The sequence below is a fragment of the Gymnoscopelus microlampas genome (assembly GCF_963454915.1).
Source record: "Gymnoscopelus microlampas genome assembly, chromosome: 5".
Lineage (NCBI taxonomy): Eukaryota > Metazoa > Chordata > Actinopteri > Myctophiformes > Myctophidae > Gymnoscopelus > Gymnoscopelus microlampas.
The window spans coordinates 17526357-17550327 of record NC_139942.1 but is presented as its reverse complement, the minus strand read 5'-3'; the positions used below and the strand labels follow the sequence as shown (position 1 = coordinate 17550327).

The 23971-nt window shown below is 42.1% G+C and overlaps 1 protein-coding gene across 1 annotated transcript in view; it reads right to left on the bottom strand.

Annotated features, from left to right (window-relative positions):
* Positions 1–23971, bottom strand: part of LOC311045955 (ephrin type-B receptor 3-like) — a gene marked incomplete at its 5' end in the record, with an annotated part of 83070 nt that overhangs the window by 41952 nt on the left and 17147 nt on the right. The window contains 5 exon segments of the mRNA XM_084058027.1: positions 3556–3608; positions 4325–4433; positions 6143–6299; positions 9662–9786; positions 14386–14721. Coding sequence (XP_083914153.1) covers positions 3556–3608; positions 4325–4433; positions 6143–6299; positions 9662–9786; positions 14386–14721 — 780 coding nt within the window.

The window sequence follows — 23971 nt, the reverse complement described above, 5'->3', positions numbered from 1 at the left end:
AATGTTTCTTTAATATAACTTTTTAATGCCCAAAATTATATGAATTTTGGCCGCGGACCCCCATCTCAAAATATTTAGTTCTAGGGACCTCCCAGAAGTTGTAACACAGTTAAAAATGTGCGCTACAGAAAAAAAAGATATTCAAAGATTTGCACACATTTTCACGATTAAAACAAATTATTGGAGATCTACAAGCTCATAGCGCGGCACTCGGTGCTGCGCTATGAGCTTGTAGATCTGCTATTTTTGAGTAGCCAAATAAATCTTAAAATGACACACAGATGTGTTCCCGGTCTTAAAGGGTTAAGGTCATGCTGAAATATTATTAAGCATTTTTAAATATGACATAATTGAATAACAAGTACGTTTAAAGTAGTAACTATTAACCACATATGTGCCTACAGAGGAACTGTCACAGTTGTCTTGTTTGTTTGAGTTTGTTTGTGTACAAGTCAGCTTGACATGACAGTGCTAGGTCATGCCAACCCGCTGAGCAAAACTATGTTGACAGAAAACTGAAAGAATAATGAAGTTATCAATAAAGTGATGGAATAATTGTATTGGAATAAAGAGTACAATATTTGCCTCTGGGATGTAGTGGAGTAGAAGTATAAAGTACTGAAAAATGGAAATACAAAGTAAATGTACCTCAAAATTGTACTTTAATACCCCATTAAATCCGGGAAAGCTTTAACCATTATTTCATACTTTGCCTGTTCAAAAATAGCAGATCTACAAGCTCATAGTGGGTCACTTTGTGGCCCGCAATGAGCTTGTAGATCTGCTGTTTTTGAAACATCTTGAATATTTGTGCAAATCTTTGAACATATATATTTTTTTGAATCCGCCTCAGGAATCCGCCTTAATTGATTAAGTACAGTACTTGAGTAAATGTACTTAGTTACTTATCAGTGAGACAAACTTCAACATGACTTGAGGAGGATGTGAGTGCTTTCCGTGGGAACGGATTTGAAGGCTTGTTGTTTTCCACGTAATCTATTAATTTGACTGGACCATGAGTTCCATCCAGCAGATGCCGTTTCCTGCCTCGGTCAGCTGATTAGACTAATTCAATGAATCAGGTGGCTTTCTAACATATTCACACACTAACACACACACGCACACGCACGCACGCACACACACACACACGCACACACACACGCACACACGCACACACACACACACACACACACGCGCGCACACGCACACGCACACACACGGATGAGCACACGCAAACATACACACATGGTCTCGTGCACACACTTGTGCACGCATAGAAAACACACAGCATATTCACATGTTCATAGATAGGTAGATTTTCAACCTGACTAACTTAACCACTTGCCCCCTGACATCCCTATTTGGCCGCGGACCCCCCCCCCCCATCTCAAAATATGTTGTTCCAGGGACCCCCCAGAAGCAAAGATTTGAGTAAAAAAAAAATCGCTTAAAAACAATATATATTCAAAGATTTGCACATATTTTTCAAAAATATCAGATATGCAAGCTTGTAGCGTGGCACTACCATATCTGATATTTTTTAATAGCTAAAGTGTAAAAAGATATGTGGTGGGGGTGGGGATCTACTATGTAGATCAGCTATTTTCCGGTGAAGATATTTAGTGTAGCCCATGGGAATACGGTCATCTACACGTATAGCGTTGAACCACTTGAACCACTTGAACTCCCCCCCGGCTTCCCTCTCTCCCTGTGAATTGTGTTCGCATAGAAGCTCGACAAAGCCGCTTGCACCGCGGTGGATTTGAACCCTTGGACCCTGCGGTGGTGGGCAGCTAACTTTACCACTGCGCCCAGGTCTAAATGGTTTAGCCCATTTAGACCGGGAACGCGTCTGTGTGTCATTTTTAAGATTTCTTTGGCCTATTCAAAAATAGCAGATCTACAAGCTCATAGCGCAGATGGGGGTCCGGGGCCGAATACATATAATTTTGGGGGTCCTTGACATGAAAAAGGTTTGAGAACCACTGATATTATAGCAACATGCGTTTTTTTTTCAGAAAACTGTTAGGATTTAGGAGACATTTGTAGAATCCCCAGAAGCAAAGATTTGAGTGTAAAAAAAGTTGCTTTAAAAATATATATATATTGAAATATTTGCACAAATGTTCACAATTTTTTAAAAAAAATTGCAGATCTGCTATTTTTGAATAGCCCAAAAAAATCTAAAAATGACACACAGATGCGTTCCCGGTCTTAAAGGGTTAAAGAAGTTAAGCAGTGAAAGCACAACGTGGGTGTAAAAACCGACAGCTACTCTGTGGTGTATAAATTCGCTGACTTGAGCTTTGGTTACAGAGTCGAGCAGCTTGGCACAGAGTTGCGTCATGCGCCCCCTTCGGCAAGTCACTCAGCATATGCCTGGCACCAACCCCATGGGGGGTTATTAAGTCAAACCCAAAACTTTAGCTGTATTTTCATTGTTTGAGAGACTTTCAACAAAAGTTTTGAGAAGTCGTCAACACTGTTGGGATATAGTTCTGAAGGCGTAGGGTACAACTTTTAGGCTCGTTAACTTCTTTTGGATTTTTTGGTTCACGTCTCTTTGATTGTCAACAATGTCATTCCCGCACCATAATCACAGCACAAAACAAACAGAGAAGTATCCACAGAACAGAACAGCGCACAGGTGGTCATAGCAGCAGGCGACGCGATCTTTTTAAAAGCGGGTAGGCGGTGGCGCGCGCACAGTCGAGTCGAGTTCTTTGTAGAGCACATTCAAACAACCAGTGGTGGAAAAAGGACTCAAATTCTTTACTTAAGTAAAAGTACCAATACTGCAATATAGAAATACTCTGTTACGAGTAAAAGTCCAGAATTAAAAATGTACTTGAGTAAAAGTACAAAAGCATTGGCATCAAAATGTACTTAAAGTACCAAAAGCAAAAGTACAAAAATGTTTGAAAATAGCCGATCTACAAGTTGTGAACAATATTTATTTGCCTCTGAGATGTAGTGGAGTAGAGGTAAAAGTATAGACAATTGGAAAAACTCCAGTAAAATAAAAGTATACCTCAAAATTGTACTTAAGTACAGTACTTGAGTAAATGTACTTAGTTACTTTACACCACTGACAACAACGGAAGTTGACCAAAGTGCTGTACAATGAATCACTTTTGTTTTTATAATAAAGCTACTGTACGCAGTACAAAAGAGGGGAAATCACAGCATATGCCTAGAGTAGCATAAAAAGACTCAAGTGCCACTAGATATAGGTATGGTTCACTGGTTCAATGGTTCGTTGACATTCTTTCGACAACGGATTCCCAAAACATAGACATGGACTGGGCTTAGGCTTATGATACTCTAATATGTATTTGAAAATCTGTCACACACATGCACGCACGCACGCACGCACGCACGCACGCACGCACGCACGCACGCACGCACACACACACACGTTCATATTACAATACTTTTATCAACATTTAAGACGGCAATATTTTTATACGGCAATACACACACACACATACGCACATGCACACGCATACGCACGCGCACACACACACACACACACACACACACACACACACTTACTGTATTGCTGCAATTTCTCTGTGTACTCCAGTTCCGAGCCGGTGCGTTGTTTCCTAAAAAAAACAACACACAAAACCAAATCACGTTCACAGTTAATAGTCTTCAAACGGTGCCCTTGACTTCAATAATATCCAAGTTAACTGACAACAGAAGGCCGTACAATTATATTATAATTTGTTCCAGCAATACCACTGTTACTGCTGCTGATTGCCGGCGTTCCAAATGCTGGGCCGTGTCTCGAGAGGCGAACATTTGACAAAAACGGGCGAACGTTGGGCAAAAAGAGCCGAGATATCGCAATGCAACGCGTTATCAGCTTGTAGATTGTTGTATTAGACACACAACAAAGTATCTAGGGTTTCAGTGGATGAGCTCTACCACAACGCAACAAGGAAACAAGTGAATGAGGCCGTCATTTTGTTGAGAGTGAGCGAAACATTTCCTCCAAGGTGCGAGTTGACCCATTAAGACCTGGAACGCATCTGTGTCATTTTGGCTAAAAAGCATTATTTTACACTTTGGCTATTTTTGAAAAAGCGAACATTTCTAACTCAAATCTTTCCTTCTGGGGGGTCCCTGGAACAAAATATTTTGAGATGGGGGTCCGCGGCCAAATACATATCATTTTGGGGGTCCTTGACATGAAAAAGTTTGAGAACCACTGATATAGCAACATAGGGTTTTTTTTTGTTAAACTGTTGGGATTCAGAAGACGTTTGGTAGAATCGGAACCTCAGGCCTTAATGGGTTAATAAAACGAGAGGCTCACTTGAGGCAGATGACGGCTATGACCACCAAGGCCACGATGACCACCAGCCCCGCCGACGCAGAACCCACGATGAGAGGCAGCTGATCCTGGACCGATCTCTGAGGGTCACCTGGAATAAAGACGCAGCAGACACACACACGTTTATTGGCGTCACAGACAGAAGGGAAACTCACATATCCGCAGTGTTGCCAGATTCTGTGAGAGAAACAAGCAACCAGGCCTAGGAAAACCCACCAACTGAATGACTGCCAGAATTATTTCAGATTTTTTGCTGTTTTCTGCCAGAGATTTTTCATTGAAATTAAAAAAGTACTCAGGAGCCGAGATACAGGATTTTTAAGTTTTGAGTTAACAAGGAAGTGGATGGGAGTCTAAATCTTCGACAAATCATATCTTGTTGGTCTTTGGGTCAAATTGAAAAAAAAAAAAAAGAAAAAAACATTTTTTCCCCCAATTTTTTTTCAAATTTTAATTTTTTTCAATAGAACGCATTTATGCCATCTTGGCGGCCATGTGCGCTATTTAATAGATCGCATTTATGCGTGATTGGCAGGAATTGAGTTAACATAATCATCAGCTATTTGAAAATAGCAGATCTACAAGCTCACAACGCGTCGCGATGCGACGCGTTGTGAGCTTGTAGATCGGCTATTTTCAAATAAAATCTTGCGGGGAAATTATGATAAGCGGATCTGGCAACCCCTGCATATCCGTCGTCATGTAGAAAGGAAAACATTGTTAAGATGCATGCTTGTATTTTGCATGCTTCATATCCAACCATCAAAGCAGCCATGGGGTTTGATTTGATTTGCCGGGGGGGGTGGGAGGGAAAATGAGGATAAGTTTTATCGCCGTTTCAATCAGACTTAAAGTTAAATGTGTTTGATATTTATGTTTGATGATATCACAATGTAATACAAACATTTACTTTTAATTACATTAACTCTGGCGGCAATATATATATGTATTCTTTTTACAAATGACAAAATAACAAAAATGGCTTGCTTGTATATCTTCTATTTTCGCTAATTGCCGTACGAAGAAGCATAGAGGATGTACGTAGTAGACCTAATGCTCCCTCTTTTTCCTTTTTAATTTTTTTTTTACAAATTGAATCGTGAAAGCAGCCACGAGAGCTATGTTCAACATATGTGTGGGAAAATGTAACTACCCAGATAATTGACAACAGACTCTAATACATTGGTTCCCAAACTTGTTCAGCTCGAGGCCCAAAAAGAGACACAATTACATTGTGAATTAATAACCTTTTCAAAAATGCTTTGAATATTTTATAAAAGGTATATATAAAATGCTGTAATATGCCATATATATATATTAATATATAAATATAGGAAACTTAACTCTTTAAGACCGGGAACGCATCTGTGTGTGATTTTTAGATTTCATTGGGCTATTCAACAATAGAAAATCTACAAGCTCATAGCGCGGCACCGAGTGCCGCGCTATGAGCTTGTAGATCTGCTATTTTTGGAAAATCAGGAAAAGTTGTGCAAATATTTGAATTGTTTTCTTTTCTTTTTGCGGAGATTTGTAACTCACATCTTTGCTTCTGGGGGTTCCTGGAACTAAATATTTTACAAATGTAAAAAAATATATAAAATAAAATAAAATAGATTTTGCCACAAATTGTCACGATTTTTCAAAAATAGTAGATCTACAAGCTCATAGCGCGGCACTCGGTGCCGCGCTATGAGCTTGTATATCAAAAACTGGGTCCCGAACCACTCTTTGGGGAAACACTGCTGTACAGAAGGAGGCATTCGAGTATAGGAGTAGAGATGAGCTATATAGCCTTACTATGCAGGCTGGTGGTGAAGTCCATGGGGCTGCTGTAGCGTCCGTACCCGGCCACGGTGCGAGCTCGCACCTGGACCACGTAGGGGGTGGCCGCCCTCAGACCCTCCACCTGGCCAGAGCTGTACTGGGAGGTGACGGTGTGGGACATGGCCTGGCCCTACGGGAACACAAAAGACAAAACTTTTTTTTTTCTCTTTTTCTCTCCAGTTTAGTCGTTATGCCAATAGGCTCTATTCACAGCAGCCATATTGGAAATAAATTGGGCCTCTTCCTTACTTCCTTCACAGGTGTTACCAATGATTCTAATGAAGGCTCTGTTACATTTATTGTAGCACAATGGTTCTCAAACTTTTTGATTTCAAGGACCCCCATAACTCTGAGAGTGTACAAATGGAACCAAATGGACCCTTACGGGTCCATTTGGTTCCATTTGTACGCTCTCAGAGTTACACACCGTAAGGGGCCTTTTGGAACCCCTTCAAGGAACAATGAGGGTCCCTGGACCACACTTTGAGACCCACTGGTGTAGCAGAGTGTTTCCAGTGAGCCAACGATGCACACTATCAGCACCCTGACTCTGTTTGACCAGAATGAAACAGAGCCTTAATTAGTATCATTGGTAACACCTGTGAAGGAGGTAAGGAAGAGGCCCAATTTCTCTCCAATATGGCGGCTATGCATAGAGCCCATTGACCCTTTGTGAGTGCTGCCCGTGGTCACGTCCCTTTTCCTTTGCCCATTGGTTGCTATTGTTTGGTTGTGCATAAATCCCCTCTCTCCATCCACTATTACCACTGCCTTGTTTTTCAGTTGCCTCGTATTGATATTTGATGTATTCAATTCTGATTTTAAACTTGGCCTCAGTAAAAAGGAACATCTCGGGTGCAGTATTAGTGACTGGGCATAAAAAAAACCTTTCTCCCAAAAAAAAACAATATTTGTGGTAGTGTTGATTTCGCCGACTAAAACTATGACGAAAAATGTTGGTCGACTACCTTTTTTCACTGACGAAAACTAAAAAAAACAAAATAAAAACTAAGCTACGATGACTAAAACTATGACTAAATATACTGACAAACAAATAAAAACTAGACTAAAATGTTGATGTAAAAGTGAGGGACAAGTGGACAAGAGATCCAGTACAACTAAAAGACAAGTCATTTTATGTTTGGTTGCGTTCAGGTGTTGCGCATTGAAAATAGCAGATCTACAAGCTCACTGCGACGCGTTGTGAGCTTGTAGATCGCCTATTTTCAGAGTGCAGCCAAGTGTAAAATCAGCCATTACGACGGCATCGAGGCACCGCCAAAAGCATTTTTAGTCAACCAAATGAACTGTAGATTTAGTCGACTATAATCTTATGATATTTAGTCGACTAAAGCTAGACAGTAAAAAAAAAACAGTAAAACATCTCAGATGACTAAAACATGGCTAAAACTAAACACAATTGTATTCAAAAGACTATGACTATTCGAACCCCTCGACTCCACCGCGTTGGGCAGATCCTTTACCCCTGCGTCACCCGAGCGACTAATACAAACACAAACACTTTGAACACAAACATTATACAAGGTTGTGTTTCTATGATATTTTCTGCTCGAGTTTATTCCATCGCAGGGAAACACTCGTTTTTGTTTTTTCTTGCTTCTCTGGGGACATCATGAGAGGACTTTGATGCCGAGATCACGGGTCAAAAATGAATGCTAAACGAGTACGGGGATCCCAATTAATACAGTACGTCTCTAATTTTAGGCTAAATCTTTATTTGTCATTAAACAAAGTGTCGCAGCTGATGGATTTCAAAAAATCATAACAGCTTACTTGATACTTTGTTCCATGTGGCGCTGCACACCGATAATCGCCAATCTACGCGCTCTGTTTTCGGTGCGAGACACCAGAGTGCAACTACGGGGTAAATCCGGCTTAATCCGTTCATCTGGTCTCACTGTTTGCTCTCTTCCTGACATGTTTCTGTTTATGTAACTAGAGATTTAATGCCTGTTGCAAGTTCCTTCTGATGTGTCAGAGAGAAAACACAAACACCATGCAACATGAAACATGTAAAAGGACAATTCACTAAGAAATAGCTTGACAGGTGGGAGCGTTTAGATATTAACTAATTAGCTAATGATTAGGCCTACTTCAGTTCATTAACCCATTAAGACCTGGAACGCATCTGTGTCACTTTAGATTTCTTTGGCCATTCAAAAATAGCAGATCTACAAGCTCATAGCGCGGCACCGAGTGCCGCGCTATGAGCTTGTAGATCTGCTATTTTTGAAAAATCTTGGAAAAAAAGGTTTTTGATTTTTTTTTTCAAAAAACTGTTAGGATTTAGAAAAAAGAAATTAAGACTCGCCTCAGGTCTTAATGGGTTAATCCAGTGGTTCTCAAAGTGGGGTCTAGCTGGGGACCCCCATGGAACCCCCCTCAAGGATACCTGAGGGTCCCCAGCTAAATGACTGATAGTTAGGATGACCAAATGGACCCTTACATGGTTTGTAACTCTGAGAGTGTAACAAGCGGAACCAAATGGACCCGTACACTCTCGGAGTTATGGGGTTTCCGTGGCCCTAATGCATATCGTCTCTGTCGGGTATAGAAACCTCATTATGACCGAAACTGTGTCAGGATTCAAATTCAGAAGTAGCAAAAGTAGCAGATCTACAAGCTCCAAACTCGTCGCTTCGCGCCGTGTTTCGGGCTTGTAGATCTGCTACTTTTGATGCTTTTGTATGGTCAAGTAGGGCATTCATTGTATGAAAAAACACAAAAGGTTAGAATATGGAGATAAGAGGTTTCTTCCCGACAGCAACGATATCTCTGCTGTCCGGCAGCAACCAGCTAACTCCAAAATGTACATTTTTCAGGAAATTACAAAAACAAAACAAAAAGTGGAGTTAGGAGGTTTTGTTCATCATTGATTAGAACAGCCGAATGGACCTCCATCCTCCAAGCTCACAATGAGGTTGGAGGTCAAAAGGGGGTGGAGCCTGGACTCAGCAAAACCAGCTAACTCCACCCCCCTTTGATGGAGTTAGCTGGTTTTAGCAGAAAGTGTGAGGATCCAATGGAGTTAGCTGGTTTTGTCAGAAGCGCTTTTTAATACTTTTCATTGGTTCAATAATATTTTAATCAACATACAGACGTAAAGGGTGTTCAATGGCCCTAATTTATGGAAAAAAATGCAAAAGCGGAAGTTAGCTGGTCAGCAACGGTATGCTAATTTTGCTTCTTTTTGCATGACACTCTTGTACGACAAAGTAGACCATTAATTCAGTTGAAATATGGAGATACAAGGTTTCTCCCCGACAGCGACAATATTCATATTGCTGTCGTGAGCTTAAAGACATTTTTTTTGCAGCGCACGACACTATCGCATGAGAAATTAGGCCCTTCATTCCAGGAATAAACCTACAAAGTTCAAACACAGTATGGAGAATGATACAAGGTTTCCGGCCCGGCCGAACAGCAACGATAAATAACTGCTGGCAGGCCGGCGTCGTCTCTCTCTCTCACCCTCTCGTAGTATTTGATCTCGTAGTCGAGGATGACCCCGTTGGGCTTCTCTGGGGGCAGCCATGACAGACTGAGCGTGTCTGCGGTGGACCTCATCAGATGAACGGTGGGCACCGCCGACGGCGCTGGGGATGGAAAAACACATGGCTGGTTTAACCCATTAACACCTGAGGGCCGATTCTACAAATGTTTTCTAAATTCTTTTTTTTTTTTTTTTACAAAAAAATATAAAAATATATAACGTATAAAAATACTAAAAATATTAAACATATTAAACATATTAAACATATAAAAAATATTACAAATATTTAAATAAACAATATATCTCAAAATATGTTGTTCCAGAGATCCCCAGATGCAAAGATTTGAGTTACAAATGTTCGCTTTAAATATATATATATATTCAAAAGATTTGCACACATTTTCACAATTTAAAAAAAATAGCAGATCTACAAGCTCATAGCGCGGCACCGAGTGCCGCGCTATGAGCTTGTACATCTGCTATTTTTGAATAGCCCAAAGAAATCTTACTAATGACACAGCTGCGTTCCCGGTCTGAATGGGTTAATAAATGGCAAGCGTGTCATTCCAGAAATATCACGTCAAAAAGGTTTCGAAACAAATGGCGGGTCGCTTTGTTGTTTTTTCAAAGGGCATTAGCGGGTGATTCAAGTCCTAGAGATGACAAAGTGAAAAGTTTGACGCACTACGTACTTTGAATAAAACAATACTGAATGATACATTCCTAGGCCGTGACAGCCCCCTAAAATAGATTAATATCACACAAAACAGGACACACTGGCAAGCTACAAAACTACAAAGCCACCCAGCATGTCTGCACGTCCCCGAGTTGCGGTTGAAGAGTTCAGCAACACGCTCGTTGACGTCATGTAAACGTGCGTACCGCGAGCGAGCAACATATAAAGGAAAATATAAAGGCTTGGCTTAAAAACAAAAGGGAACTGGCTGGTGGAAGTAATTAGTTTTTTCCCGCCCATTACAAACAGGACTTGTTTGGAGAGAGAAGGTAAACGATTGCTCGTTTTGTAGCCTTTTTTCGGGCGTCAGCTTATATGTTCATGTGGCTGGCTCTATTGAAAATTAAAGGGATATTTCACTTTCAAAAAAACCTTGTGTCATTTTATCGTCTACTCAGGCTTTTGTGAGCCCCCCAGACAGTTTATAAGTTGCTTGATTCAGTATTTAGATATTAGATATTCATTTTATCAGACACGCCCCCCATTATTTATTTTAAATATTATTTTTGGAAAATGAAAAAAATTAAATACAATTAAAAAAAATAATAAAATAAGTGAAAAAAGTTATCGAAAAAACACGCCCCCCTTGCGTATTAGGAGGGCGGGGTGATTCACCAGAACCAAGGACGGGTGTTTTTGATAAATCTAACATGGTTAAAATGGGGTTTGAAGTTATAATGGGTTTGTATAGGAAGGGGGCGTGTCTGATAAAATGAATATCATATATCTAAATACTGAATCGAGCAACTTAAAAATGGTCTGGGGGGTTCACAAAAGCCTGAGTAGACGATAAAATGACCCAAAGTTTTTTTGAAAGTGAAATATTCCTTTAATGGTAGCCTGTATTTTTTTATCTGCTAGTGCAGACCCCCAAAAATTCATAATATGCTGCGGACCCCTATCTGAAAATATTTTGAGCCAGGGATTTACAAGATTTGTTTACAAATATTTTTTTCAATTAAAAAAATAAATAAAAACAATTAAGACGGCCAGCCGCTTCAGCGCCAACGCCGTACAAATAACCACTCCGCAACGGATTTTTTGAAATTCTTCAACCAAACTCCAACCTCCCACGTTTACAACAACCTTGCAAAAGTTTGACCTTTTCCAGCTTCTCCAGAGCTGTGTTGTCTCTAAATCATCTTAATTGCCAATCATTGCCAAGGGCCAATAAACACCCATTCAGGCAGACATAGTAGTGGTGGGGCTAACAGCGAATGAAACGAGTGTCTTTGAAAAAGGTGCTGACCAGCGTGGACGGCGAGAGTGAGAGATATTAAGTGGTTGACGCTGACGAGGTGACATTCATTAACCCATTAAGACCCGGAACGCATCTGTGTCATTTTTTGATTTGAGCTAAAAAAAAAGCATTATTTTACACTTTGGCTATTCAAAAATAACAGATCTACAAGCTCATAGCGCAGCACCGAGTGCCGCGCTATGAGCTTGTAGATCTGCTATTTTTGAAAAATCGAGAAAATGTGTGCAAATTAATATATTATTATTCTTTTAAACGTTTGAGAACCACTGATATAGAAACATACGTTTTTCCAGAAAACTGTTAGGATTTAGAAGACATAAGTAAGATTCGGCCTCAGGTCTTAATGCGTTAAGGAAGATTAGAACGTTATAAGATAACGTGCGCTGAGTGCTGATGGCGGGGGATGTACGCCATAAATTCGCTCACTTTGAACAATAAACTCTTGAAACTGAGAGGTATCGCATATTGCGGGCCTCTTAATGACTGTGCTCGGTTGATGTTTACAGACCGTAGTAATAGTTAGGACAGTAAAAGCTGCCACTGAGAGTGACATTGACTGGGGAAAAGAAAGATTTACCAAGCGTCCCGTTCGATGGCTGGACGTTAAGTGTTATTGATTGACGCAGTGCTACCGATCAGCTCTGTTTTGTTGGGATGGCTCAAATGATATCGACTTGGTGTTTTTTACGATGCCGGTTCTCAGCGTCGAGTTCGGGGACCACCAAGGGTCCAAATATAGACCAGTAACAGGTCTGTAACTCAGTGAGTACAAATGGAACTAGAAAAAGTGCTCCTCGGAGCACAGGTCTCCGCCAGGTTAGGTAGGTTATTGTGGGCCAGCAAAGTTGAGAAAGCGCCAATCAGGATGGAATATGAAAATCGTTCCAGGTCCATTTGGTTCCATTTGTACGCTCTCAAAGTTAAATTAGCACAAAAATATTTTCTATCCCTCGATTTTGTAACCCTTTTTTTCACCCGGTGCCAATTTGCTAAGTGATCCTGGGCACTACACTCCCCCCACCAGCCTAGGGAGCCCAGGGCCGAGCTCATGCCTCCTTCAATGCATGAGAGCCAACTGACCTTCTTGTCACCTGACAGGGGAGAGTTTCCCCGGTAGGACGTAGCTTGTGGAAGGAACACGTTATTCCAACCATTCCCTTCCCCTCCGTCAGGCGCCCCGGCTGACCAGGGGAAGGCACTATAGTGACCAGGATTACTACATGTTTTTGTGAGGGTATTAACTACCCTAGGAGACACGGGGAGAACATGCAAACTCCACACAGAGCACTAGGATTTGAAAAAAAAAAATGGATTAAAGTGGGGCGGCATTGGCTCAGAAGGTAGACAGGGCGCTTGGGAAACGGAAGGTTCCTGGTTCGATGCCCGGCTCCGCCTGGGTTAGTGTTGAAGTGTCCTTGTCCTTGAGCAAGACACTGAACCCCTAACTTCTCCCGAATGCGCAGGTTGGTGCCTTGGTTTCTCCTCCGTCGTCGGTGTGTGAATGTGTGTGTGTGACTGGGAAAGCGCTTTGGATAAAGACGCCACATTAAGGCACCATTTACCAAATCCGGGGATCCGTGGACTAATGCAAGTCAAACTGGGGCTGTTAAGGAAATATTGGACTGTCAAATACTGATTTATCATTTAGTGATTGTACGGGAGACGTTATTTGACTATGATATTCCATTCCCCTCCAAGCCCACACCATTGCGACACGATGCCCTGAAAACTTGCCTTTGATCTGAGTGGCCTGGGGTGTTACTCCTTTTGTTAGGGAGATAAACCAGCTGTCTCTGAGGGCGTGGTTTTGAAAGGTGAAATAGTCTGGGATAAGGACTGTCTATCTGTCACCCTGACATGTACGTGAAGGTCGGATACAACACGCAAGCAAGCTGTGACACTTATACGCGGAATGTTACATTATTTGTTACACTGTTTGTTGTGCTTACTTTGCGACATGTTCATTGTTTCCTTGGCTTCAGTAGGCTACTTTGCCAGAAGGGCGCACCGTTTTTATTCAGCGTTCACTATAGTGTTCACGTGTTTATAGGATGATGTATTTGCACCGTATTAGCCATAGTACTGGTGACAGTGGATTTATATTGTTGTCTGTTGACAATGTGTTGTTGATCTGTGAGCACAGCCCACCTGCTGTTTACAGATATAACTGCCAGATTACCGGCAGTTTATGCTCGACTCAGCTCCTTCAACTCTCTGGAATAAAGGATTCTCTGACTGGTATTAATTTCCATAGTGTCGAAGCATCTGTGTCATTTTTTTGATTTGAGCTAAAAAGCATTATTTTACACTTTGGGCTTTTCAAAAATAGCAGATATACAAGCTCATAGCGCGGCACCGAGTGCCGCGCTATGAGCTTGTAGATCTGCTATTTTTGAGATATCGTGAAGATTTGTGCAAATCATTGAATACTTTTTTTCAAGCGAACATGTTTAACCCCCCCCCCCCCCCCCCCCCTCCTCCTGACATAGGCTAAAAAATCGCCTATGACGGCTGAAGTGAACATGGCACTGAATCCCCAACTGGAGCTGCTCAGTGGCCAACAGTATAAGACGTGTGTGCGCGTGCGTGTGTGTGTGTGTGTCCGCGTGCGTGCGTGCGTGCGTGCGTGCGTGAACCTCCCCTGCGGGTAAAAAAAAACAAAAAAACAGGTTGAGAACCAGTGTTTTTTATGCCATTGAACTGACCGGCTTGGTTGGTGGTGATGTTGACGGTGGAGTAGCTGGGGGCGGTGGGGCTCTTCCCGGACACCCCGTTGACGGCCTGCACCTCGAAGCTGTAGCGCGTGTGCGCCAGCAGGTTGCGGACCACCACCTTCTTCTGCCGCAGGCCCAGGCGGCGCGGCGCGATGTCCACGTTGTCGTCGCAGCGCGTGCACGGGCCGCGGTCCCGCGCACACTTCTTGCACACCACGTTGTAGACCAGGTCGCTGCGCCCGCCCGTGTCCCCGGGCTCCTCCCACTCCAGGGACAGCGAGGTCTCGTTGACGTTGGAGATGACGCTCTGGGGGGCCAGGGGCACGGCTGGGAAAGGAAAACGCAAACGCAAGCTGTTACGACAGGGACATTTTTTAGTTGACGGTTATTTGTCGCGCGAATAATAGGCGATATGCACAGCGGCCATATTGGAAAGAAATTGGGCCTCTTCCGTACTACTTCCTGCACAGGTGTTACCAATGACGCTAACGAAGGCTCTGTTCCATTCTGGTCGAACAGAGTCAGGGCGCTGATGTTGTTGCATGTCGGCTCACTGGAAACACTCTGCTACACCAGTGGGTCTCCAAGTGTGGTCCAGGGACCCTCATGGTTCCTTGAGGGGGGTTTCAAATGGCCCCTTACGGGTGTGTAACTCTGAGAGCGTACAAATGGAACCAAATGGACCCGTAAGGGTCCATTTGGTTCCATTTGTACGCTCTCAGAGTTATGGGGGTCCACTGTGCTACACTAAATGGACCAGAGCCTTAATTAGTATCAATGGTAAAACCTGTGAAGGAAGTAAGGAAGAGGCCCAATTTATTTCCAATATGGCTGCTGTGCATAGCGCCTATTGCGATTAGTTGTGTATTTGGCATTGAACATTGAAACATACAGTATGTGACTGATTTGGAATAGAGCCGAGTCATCTAGCATTTTTGCATTTTTGTTTTTTTTCATCTCATATGAAAGCAGGGAATCAAATTGACATATTGGTTCTGCAGTTTGACACACCAGTTTTGAGAGTGATACGGAGTGATGTCTTACAGAGAATACAGAGAGCTGAGAAAACAGCCTTGAAAGGGGCCGCTTCTTTGTTCTGTGAGATTTTCACATGTATCCCAGAATTCCTAGCTGAAAGGTGGGGGTCTGAGGGGGACTGCAGGTAAAGACCCCAGAATCTGTCCCTGAGTGTTTGGTTGTTCTCAAATAGGGGGGGGTTGGTTTCAGGGGTCACACGAGGGAAGGGGATTGAATAAAAATGACATTTCTGTTTGGCTTTTAGTCTTCGTAAACAAAGATTGCACTGGGCAGATTTGACAAATAACGTACAATATGTATATACAAAGAAATGACTGGCATATTCAATATATATTATGAGATAGACGATTCTTATGATTATGCAAAATAATTGTGGTTATCTCAAATGATTGCGATCAGGGGATTATAATGATTGTGATAGGCCAACACGCAAACACGTGCCCGTGCAGTCGCGCGCACGCACACGCACACACACACGCACACGCACTCGCACTCGCACACACACACACACACACACACACACACACACACACACACACACACACACACACACACACACACACACACACACATAGAGTAGAGGTTTAGTTATTATGCTCTCCATCAGTGGTGGAAAGTAAGTACATTTACTCAGGTAACATTTTATTTAGGTACTTTTACTTTGAGTATTTCCAATACTCAAAAATAGTATTTTTACTCCACTACAATTACTTAAGCCCTATTTTATACTACGCATTTTCAAAAGATTTTGACAATGTTCTGACCTTTAAAAAAAAATAATTTGAAATGGAAAATCGATTTGTATGTCAATACTTTTGTACTTTTACTCCAAGCCAAATTGTGTCTTAGTAACGCAGTATGTCTACATTGTGGTATTGCCACCCCTGCCCTCCAAGCAGTTCATTCAGTATTCTCATTGCTTCCAATACGGCAGGAGAAGAAGCGTGGTCTAATAATCTCCTGTAAGAGGCTGGCACATGTACAAAAGAAAGGCTTTACTATAAAATAATCCTATTGCTTTTTAGAAAAGAGCATTTTACCCCCCCTACAAAGAACTATAATAGAACACTTTCAGTGGTGTAAAGTAACTAAGTACATTTACTTAAGTACTGTACTTCAGTACACTTTTGAGGATTTTTTACTTTACTGGAGTATTTCCCATTTTCAATACTTTTATCCACTACATCTCAGAGGCAAATATGATACTTTTACTCCACTACAATTATTTGACAACTTTAGTGACTAGTTACTTTTGAGATATATGTTATTATACTATAAAACATACATTAACCACTTTAGCCCTGTTTTATACCTAGGCTATTTGAAAATAGCCGATCTACAAGCTCACAACGCGTCGCATCGCGACGCGTTGTGAGCTTGTAGATCTGCTATTTTCAAACATTTCAGTACTTTTACTTTTGGTACTTTCAGTACTTTTTGATACCAACACTTTTGTACTTTTACTTAAGTAAATGTTGAACACCAGACTTTTACTTGTAACAGAGTACTTCTACATTGCAGTATTGATACTTTTACTTAAGTAAAATATTTGAGTACTTTTTCCACCACTACCCCCCACAAAGAAGTATAATAGAACACTTTGTACATCTCAGTGAAAATTCCAAAATACAAAATAAACATCCTTTGAAAACACAGATAATATAAATCAATAAATCATCATATTCAGAAAACGGCAAGGGGAGTATAGGATTTTATCCGTTTCAAGGCAAACATAATGCCGATTTCAGGCAGCCATTATGAAGAAATGTCCCCCTGCACAAAGACTCGGCTACGCATAAATAGCAACATAAATAGTTATACACGCCGCCGACGGTCCCCGCGCGAACGCCTCGCCGCTATCACGGAACCTTGGATAACCCATTAAGACCTGCAGGCGGACTCTTAAAAAAAAACGTCTTTGTTGCTATATCGGCGGTGCTCAAACATTTTCATGTCAAAGACCCCCAAAAATATATGTATTTGGCTGCTGACCCCCCCCCCATCTCATAATACGTTGTTCCAGGGACCCCCAGAAGCAAAGATTTTAGTAAAAAAAAATGCTTTAAAAATATATATATTCAAAGATGTGCACACTGGTGTAACGGAGTGTTTCCAGTGAGCCAACATGCACAATATCAGCACCCTGACTCTGTTTGACATGAATGGAACAGAGCCTTCATTAGTGTCATTGGCAACACCTGTGCAGGAAGGCTGTTTCAAAAATAGCAGAACTACGAGCTCGTAGCGCGGCACGAAGTGACGCGCTACGAGCTTGTAGATCTGCTATTTTTTGGATAGCATACCAAAGTATAAAATATGGCTAAAAATCTAAAACGACACGGACGCTTTCCCGGACTGAATGGGATAATGGAGCGTGAGGAATGGCAGCGGAATTTCATTTTCTTGTATCAGCACACCCACAGGGCCGCCGCCGCCCGCCGCGTCTCAATAAACACTCCTGTAGTTTTGACTAAAGAGCCTGGCGACACTAAAAAAGAAAAAATACGATCACCTCTGAGGGGGCGACAACAAAGTTTAGGATCAGCGGCCTCGCCTTTCATCCTATTAACTGAGGGAGAGGAGCGAGAGAGTTGCTCGCTCCTTTAACCCATTAAGACCTGGAACGCGTCTGTGGCATTTTTTGATTTGAGCTAAAAAATAAAAATAAAAACATTATTTTACACTTACACAAAAATTGTGAAAATGTGTGCAAACTTTGAATATATATATTCTTTCAAAGCGGACATTTTTAACTCAAATCTTTGCTTCTGGGGGTCCCTGGAACAAAATATTTTGACATGGGGGTCCGTGGCCAAATACATATCATTTTGGGGGTCCTTGACATGAAAAAGTTTGAGAAACACTGATATGTATAGCAACTTAAGTTTAAAAAAAAAATGTTTAGAAGACATGTGTAGAATCCCCAGAAGCAAAGATTTGAGTTAAAAAAAAATGTTTTAAATATATATATATATATATATTCAAAGATTTGCACACATTTTCACGATAAAAAAAAAAAATAGCCCAAATAAATCTAAAAAATGACACAGATGCGTTCCCGGTCTGAATGGGTTAAGAGCGTAAAAAATCCATCTCGTCTCAGTGAAGGGAAGGAGAGACGCCACGCCAACGCGTGCGTGCAGCGGTGGATCGACGGTGCAAACCGGAGGCCAGTGGTACGGTGGACGAAGTACTGGCGTTCTATACCAAAGTATAGATACTCCCGGTTAACTATGGTTAGTGAAAGTTGCTCCGTCAGATTTGTGCTCGAGTTAAATACTTGGAAAAGATATATATATACTTAAGTATTCAAAAGTACAAATTACAAAGTATATTTTATTTTGAATGTCAATGCAATGCTGTGTTACAGTTTTGACTGAAATATTCAAAATCCACAAGCTCACAGCGCGTTGCATCGCGGCGCGTTGTTGTCATTGGTGGAAAGTAACTAAGTACATTTACTCGAGCACTGTACTTAAGTACAATTTTGAGGTACTTTTACTTCTACTCCACTACATCTCAGAGGCAAATATTGTACTTTTACTCCACTACAATTATTTGACAACTTTAGTTACTAGATACTTTGTAGATTTTGATTATTATTACAAACATACATTATCCACTTCAGCCCTATATACGTTTAGGCCATTTGAAAACAGCCGATCTACAAGCTCACAATGCGTTGTTTTGCGAAGCATTGTAAACTTGTAGATCTGCTGTTTCAAAATATTTTTTATATATTTGAAAACTTGTGAAATGGCACATTCTGCATAATGAGCACGTTCTACTTCTGGTACTTTAAGTACATTTTGATACTGTACCAATACTTTTGTACTTTTACTCAAGTAAATTTTGAATACCAGACTTTCACTTGTAACAGAGTATTTCTGCATTGCGGTACTGATACTTTTACTTAAGTAAAAAAAAAGGTTGTCCTCTTTCCACCACTGGTTGTTGTGTGAGCTTGTAGATTTCACAATTCACACTATATTTGAAATAGGACTATAGGTGGTTAATTCATAATGTACCTTTTCCCTTCCTAGAAACGACACGGTACAACATTTGTCTTTGAAAATGTACTGGAGTGGAGCTCAGTTCGGGGCTCTCCCCAGGCTGGCAGAGGGAGAGTAGCGCCCAGGATTACAGTTTAGGCATTGGCACTGGGTGAAAAAACAAGGGTTACAAAATCGTGGGATAAAAAAAAAAAAAACGTAGTGGAGTGAAAGTCATAGGTATCCAATCGGCGAGAATACAAACACTCAAGTAAAGTAAACGAGAGACTCAAAGTAAATGTACTTCCTCATCACATGTCCACCACCGCCAAAGGCTTTTCAGGACGTCTCCCGTTCCTCCTGCTCTCTCCCACACACAGATCAAACCACCCGTCCGTACAGTTCAGCTCCGCCGCGGCTGGCTGGCCGCGAGCGAGCGAGCGGCTTCTGTTCTGCTCGCCCTGTCCTTTCTAATTAGGCCGACACCGCTTGGAGTGGAGCCTCTTCTAACCCACTGAGACCTGGAACGCATCTGTGTCACTTTTTATTGTGTTATTTTACACTTTGGGCTATTCAAAAATAGCAGATATACAAGCTCGTAGCGCGGCACCGAGTGCCGCGCTATGAGCTTGTAGATCTGCTATTTTTGAAAAATCGGGAAAATGTGCGCAAATCTTTGAATATATATATTCTTTTAAAGGGATCATTTTTAACTCAAATCTTTGCTTCTGGGGGGTCCCTGGAACAAAACATTTTGAGATGGGGGTCCCGCGGCCAAATGCATATACATTTTGGGGGTCTTTGACATGAAAAACTTTTGAGAACCACTGACATAGCAACATGTTTTAAAAAAAAGAAACTGTTTAGAATTTAGAGGACATTTTGTAGAATCGGAACCTCAGGCCTTAATGGGCTAATTGGACACAAGCTATAACACACACTGGCACATGCACGCACGCACGCGCACGCGCACACGCGCACGCGCACACGCACACGCACACGCACACGCACACACACACACACACACACACACTCACACTCACACAGAGCCCAAGCTGCCAGTCGTACTCTATGGCCAGGACTCTCATAGTGTAACATACAATAGTACCACTGCCACCCTTTTTGAGAGGCACAAACGAATATACACAGCGGTAGGAAAAAGTACTCACATTTTTTACTTAAGTAAAAGTATCACAACACTGCAAGGTAGACATGCTCTGCTACAGGTAAAAGTCCGGAATTCTAAATTGACTTGGGTAAAAGTACAAAAGTATTGGCATCAAAATATACTTAAAGTTCTCCTTGTGCAGAATGTCCCATTTTACACGTTTTCAAACGTATAAAATGTAGACAAATCTTTTGAAAATAGCTGATCTACAAGCTCACAATGCGTCGCGACATGTATATAGAGCATGCCAAAATTCCTGAAAGGGGCATCAACAAGTGTCTTTTGGTAGCGGTGGACATCTTTGAGGGGTAAAAACCAGGTTGACTTAACATTGCCCAATGCCAACCCCCCCCCGTGGTGACGCCGCGTTGGCACGCTCTATAGGGCTGAAGTGGTTAATGTATGTTTTGTAATAGTCTCTGAGATGTAAAGGAGTAGAAGTAAAAGTATAAAAAATTGGAAATTACTCCAGTAAAGTACAAATACCTCAAAAGTGTACTTAATTTCCTTACTTTCCACCACTGCGAACACATTGGCACAATTGCTAGATTGTGTGTGTGTGTGTGTGTGTGTGTGTGTGTGTGTGTGTGTGTGTGTGTGTGTGTGTGTGTGTGTGTGTGTGTGTGTGTGTGTGTGTGTGTGTGTGTGTGTGTGTGTGCGCTTGTACGTACTGTATCGTCTCTGTCGAGTGGAAACCTCATAGACGAAAAGTAAGAATATGGAGATAAGAGGTTTCTGCCCGTCATATAATTGTAGTGGAGTAAAAATACAACATTTGCCTCTGAGATGTAGTGGAGTAGAAGTAAAAGTATTGGAAATTGGAAATACTCAAGTAAAGTACAAATACCTCAAAATTGTACTCAAGTACGGTACTTAAGTAAATGTACTGAGTTACTTTCCACCACTGAGCGTGACAGTGCACGGGCCGTGTGTGTGTGTGTGTGTCATTTAGTGCGGTGAAAAAGGGCCTCTCGTGTGTGTGTGTGTGTGGGGGGGGGGGGGGGGAGGGGTGTGAGAGAGGAGGAGTGAGGGCGGGGCATTTCACACGGTCAAGGCCGTGTCACATGTCGGTTCCCATCAAAGCACATGTTTTCCCGCGCGCCGCAGCGTCTCCGGGAAAGCCTGCCCGTCTCCGCATGGAGAACGAGAAGCGGGACAGCGAGGTCATATATATAGCGTCAGTCACAGAACCACCACAGACCTGTTAGTTATCAGAGAAACTCACTCTCACTCACAGAGAAAGAGAGGACAATGCTAAGTAAAAGTATCGATACCGCAATGTAGAAGAACTCTGTTACAATTTAATGTCCGGAAATTACAAATTGACTTGAGTAAAAGTACAAAAGTATTGGTATCAGAATGTACTTAAAGTACCAAAAGTAAAAGCAATAAATGTTTGAAAATAGCAGATCTACAAGCTCACAACGCGTTGCGATGCGACGTGTTGTGAGCTTGTAGATCGGCTATTTTCAAATAGCCAAGGTTTAAAATAGGGCTAAAGTGGTTAATGTCTGTTTCATAATATCATACTTTATATCTGAAAAGTAAATAGTAACTGAAGTTTTCAAATAATTGTAGTGGAGTAAAAGTACAACATTTGAGATGTAGTGGAGTAGAAGTGAAAGTACAGAAAATGGGAAATACTCCAGTAAAGTAAAAAAATCCTCAAAAGTGTACTTAAGTACTAACAGTACTTGAGTAAATGTACTTGGTTACTTTACACCACTGGAAAGCACTCTCATGTGACAAATCAATAGATAGAGCAGAAGTTGTTTGGGTTAGAACTCTTGCCGTGTGATCTGTGTGGTGCTTAACCGCTAACTACAGTGACTGACTGCACGAACCCTAGCATGTGTTTTGTTTCGATGTTCCTCCTCCCCCACACACATTTCTGTGTTGTCACCGCTGTTGTATCCTACCGACTCACCTGCCAGTGAGGAGCCCCCACCGGGAGGACGTAGAGCCTTTCGTCCCACTCCTCCCGCCTAACGCTCTAGCTAAACAGGTGCCGCCCCAGCCCGTAGGAATACGTGCAGTGACAATTATCACCCTCCTCCCTGCCCGGCTTCCCTCCCCCGAAGACGGGGGCCAATAGGCTCTGTGCACAGCATCCATATTATCACTTCCTTCACAGGTGTTAGCAATGATACTAATGAAGGCTCTGTTCCATTTAGTGCAGCACACTAGCCTGGTTCCAGACCATAGACCCCGCCCACTCTTTGAGTGCACTGCTCCTCTTGGTCTGGTGTCATAATAATGTGAGCCTATGGCTTTTCACGGTCGAAGAAAAACCTGTCAAGTCAGAGTCGGAGGCGGGGGTGGGTCTAACGACAAGCCAATCGGCGAATATCTGCTAAAACAAGCTGTGCGATGACGTCAGATGTTAGGCGGATCCGTGGATCTCTTGTGATTGGTTTAGGGATATTTGAATTCCCCTCCCCCTGGTAATCGCGGACACTGCAGCCAATGTCAGACTGAAGCTCGACGCAGCTTCAGGCTGATAATCAGGCTAGCAGCACACAGTAGTTCTCAGACGTTTTAATTTCCACGACCCCCATAACTCTGCGAGTGTACAAATGGAACCAAATGGACCCTTACGGGTCCATTTGGTTCCATTTGTACACTCTCAGAGTTACACACCCGTAAAGGGGGACATTTGGAACCTCCTGAAGGAACCGTGAGGGTCCCTGGACCACAGTTTTAGACCCACTGGTGTTGCAGAGTCTTTCCAGTGAGCCAACAATGCACGATATCAGCACCCTGACTCTGTCTGACCAGAATGGAACAGAGCCTTCATTAGTATCATTGGCAACAGCTGTGAATGTCTTCACAAAATGGCTGCTGTGCATAGAGCCTATTGCGTTCGCGTGTTAGACGCCCCGACAAAGCCGGATGCACCGCGGTGGATTTGAACCCACGGCCTCTGCAACGGTGGGCTAGGCCTAGTATTCATATAGCGTCTAACAGATGGTGAAAATAACCGATCTCAACTTTTGGCGTTTCTAACTTGCTGAGCATCACCGCCGCAGAGACATGAATGCGTGAATGATTGGGTCAGAAACTCAAGGGTTTGCGCTTGTGATTTATATTGTTTTACTTATCTGGAAAATCTGGCAGCAACGTATCAGTGGACTGTATTAAAGAAAGGCTGTCTGATAAGGTAACCTCTATAATAATCACTCTCCGACTGATTACAAACACAACCAGATGGCAATTAATTAATAGTGGGAGATAGTGCACACACACACATTGCCCACGGTTGCATCTGTCAACAGAAAGGCTTAAATCTCTGAGAAAAAAATGATGTATCGTCAAAACAACGTTGAAGGAGGTTGATGAAAACAAACATTTCAGAGATCCAGGTGGCAAAAAATCACCA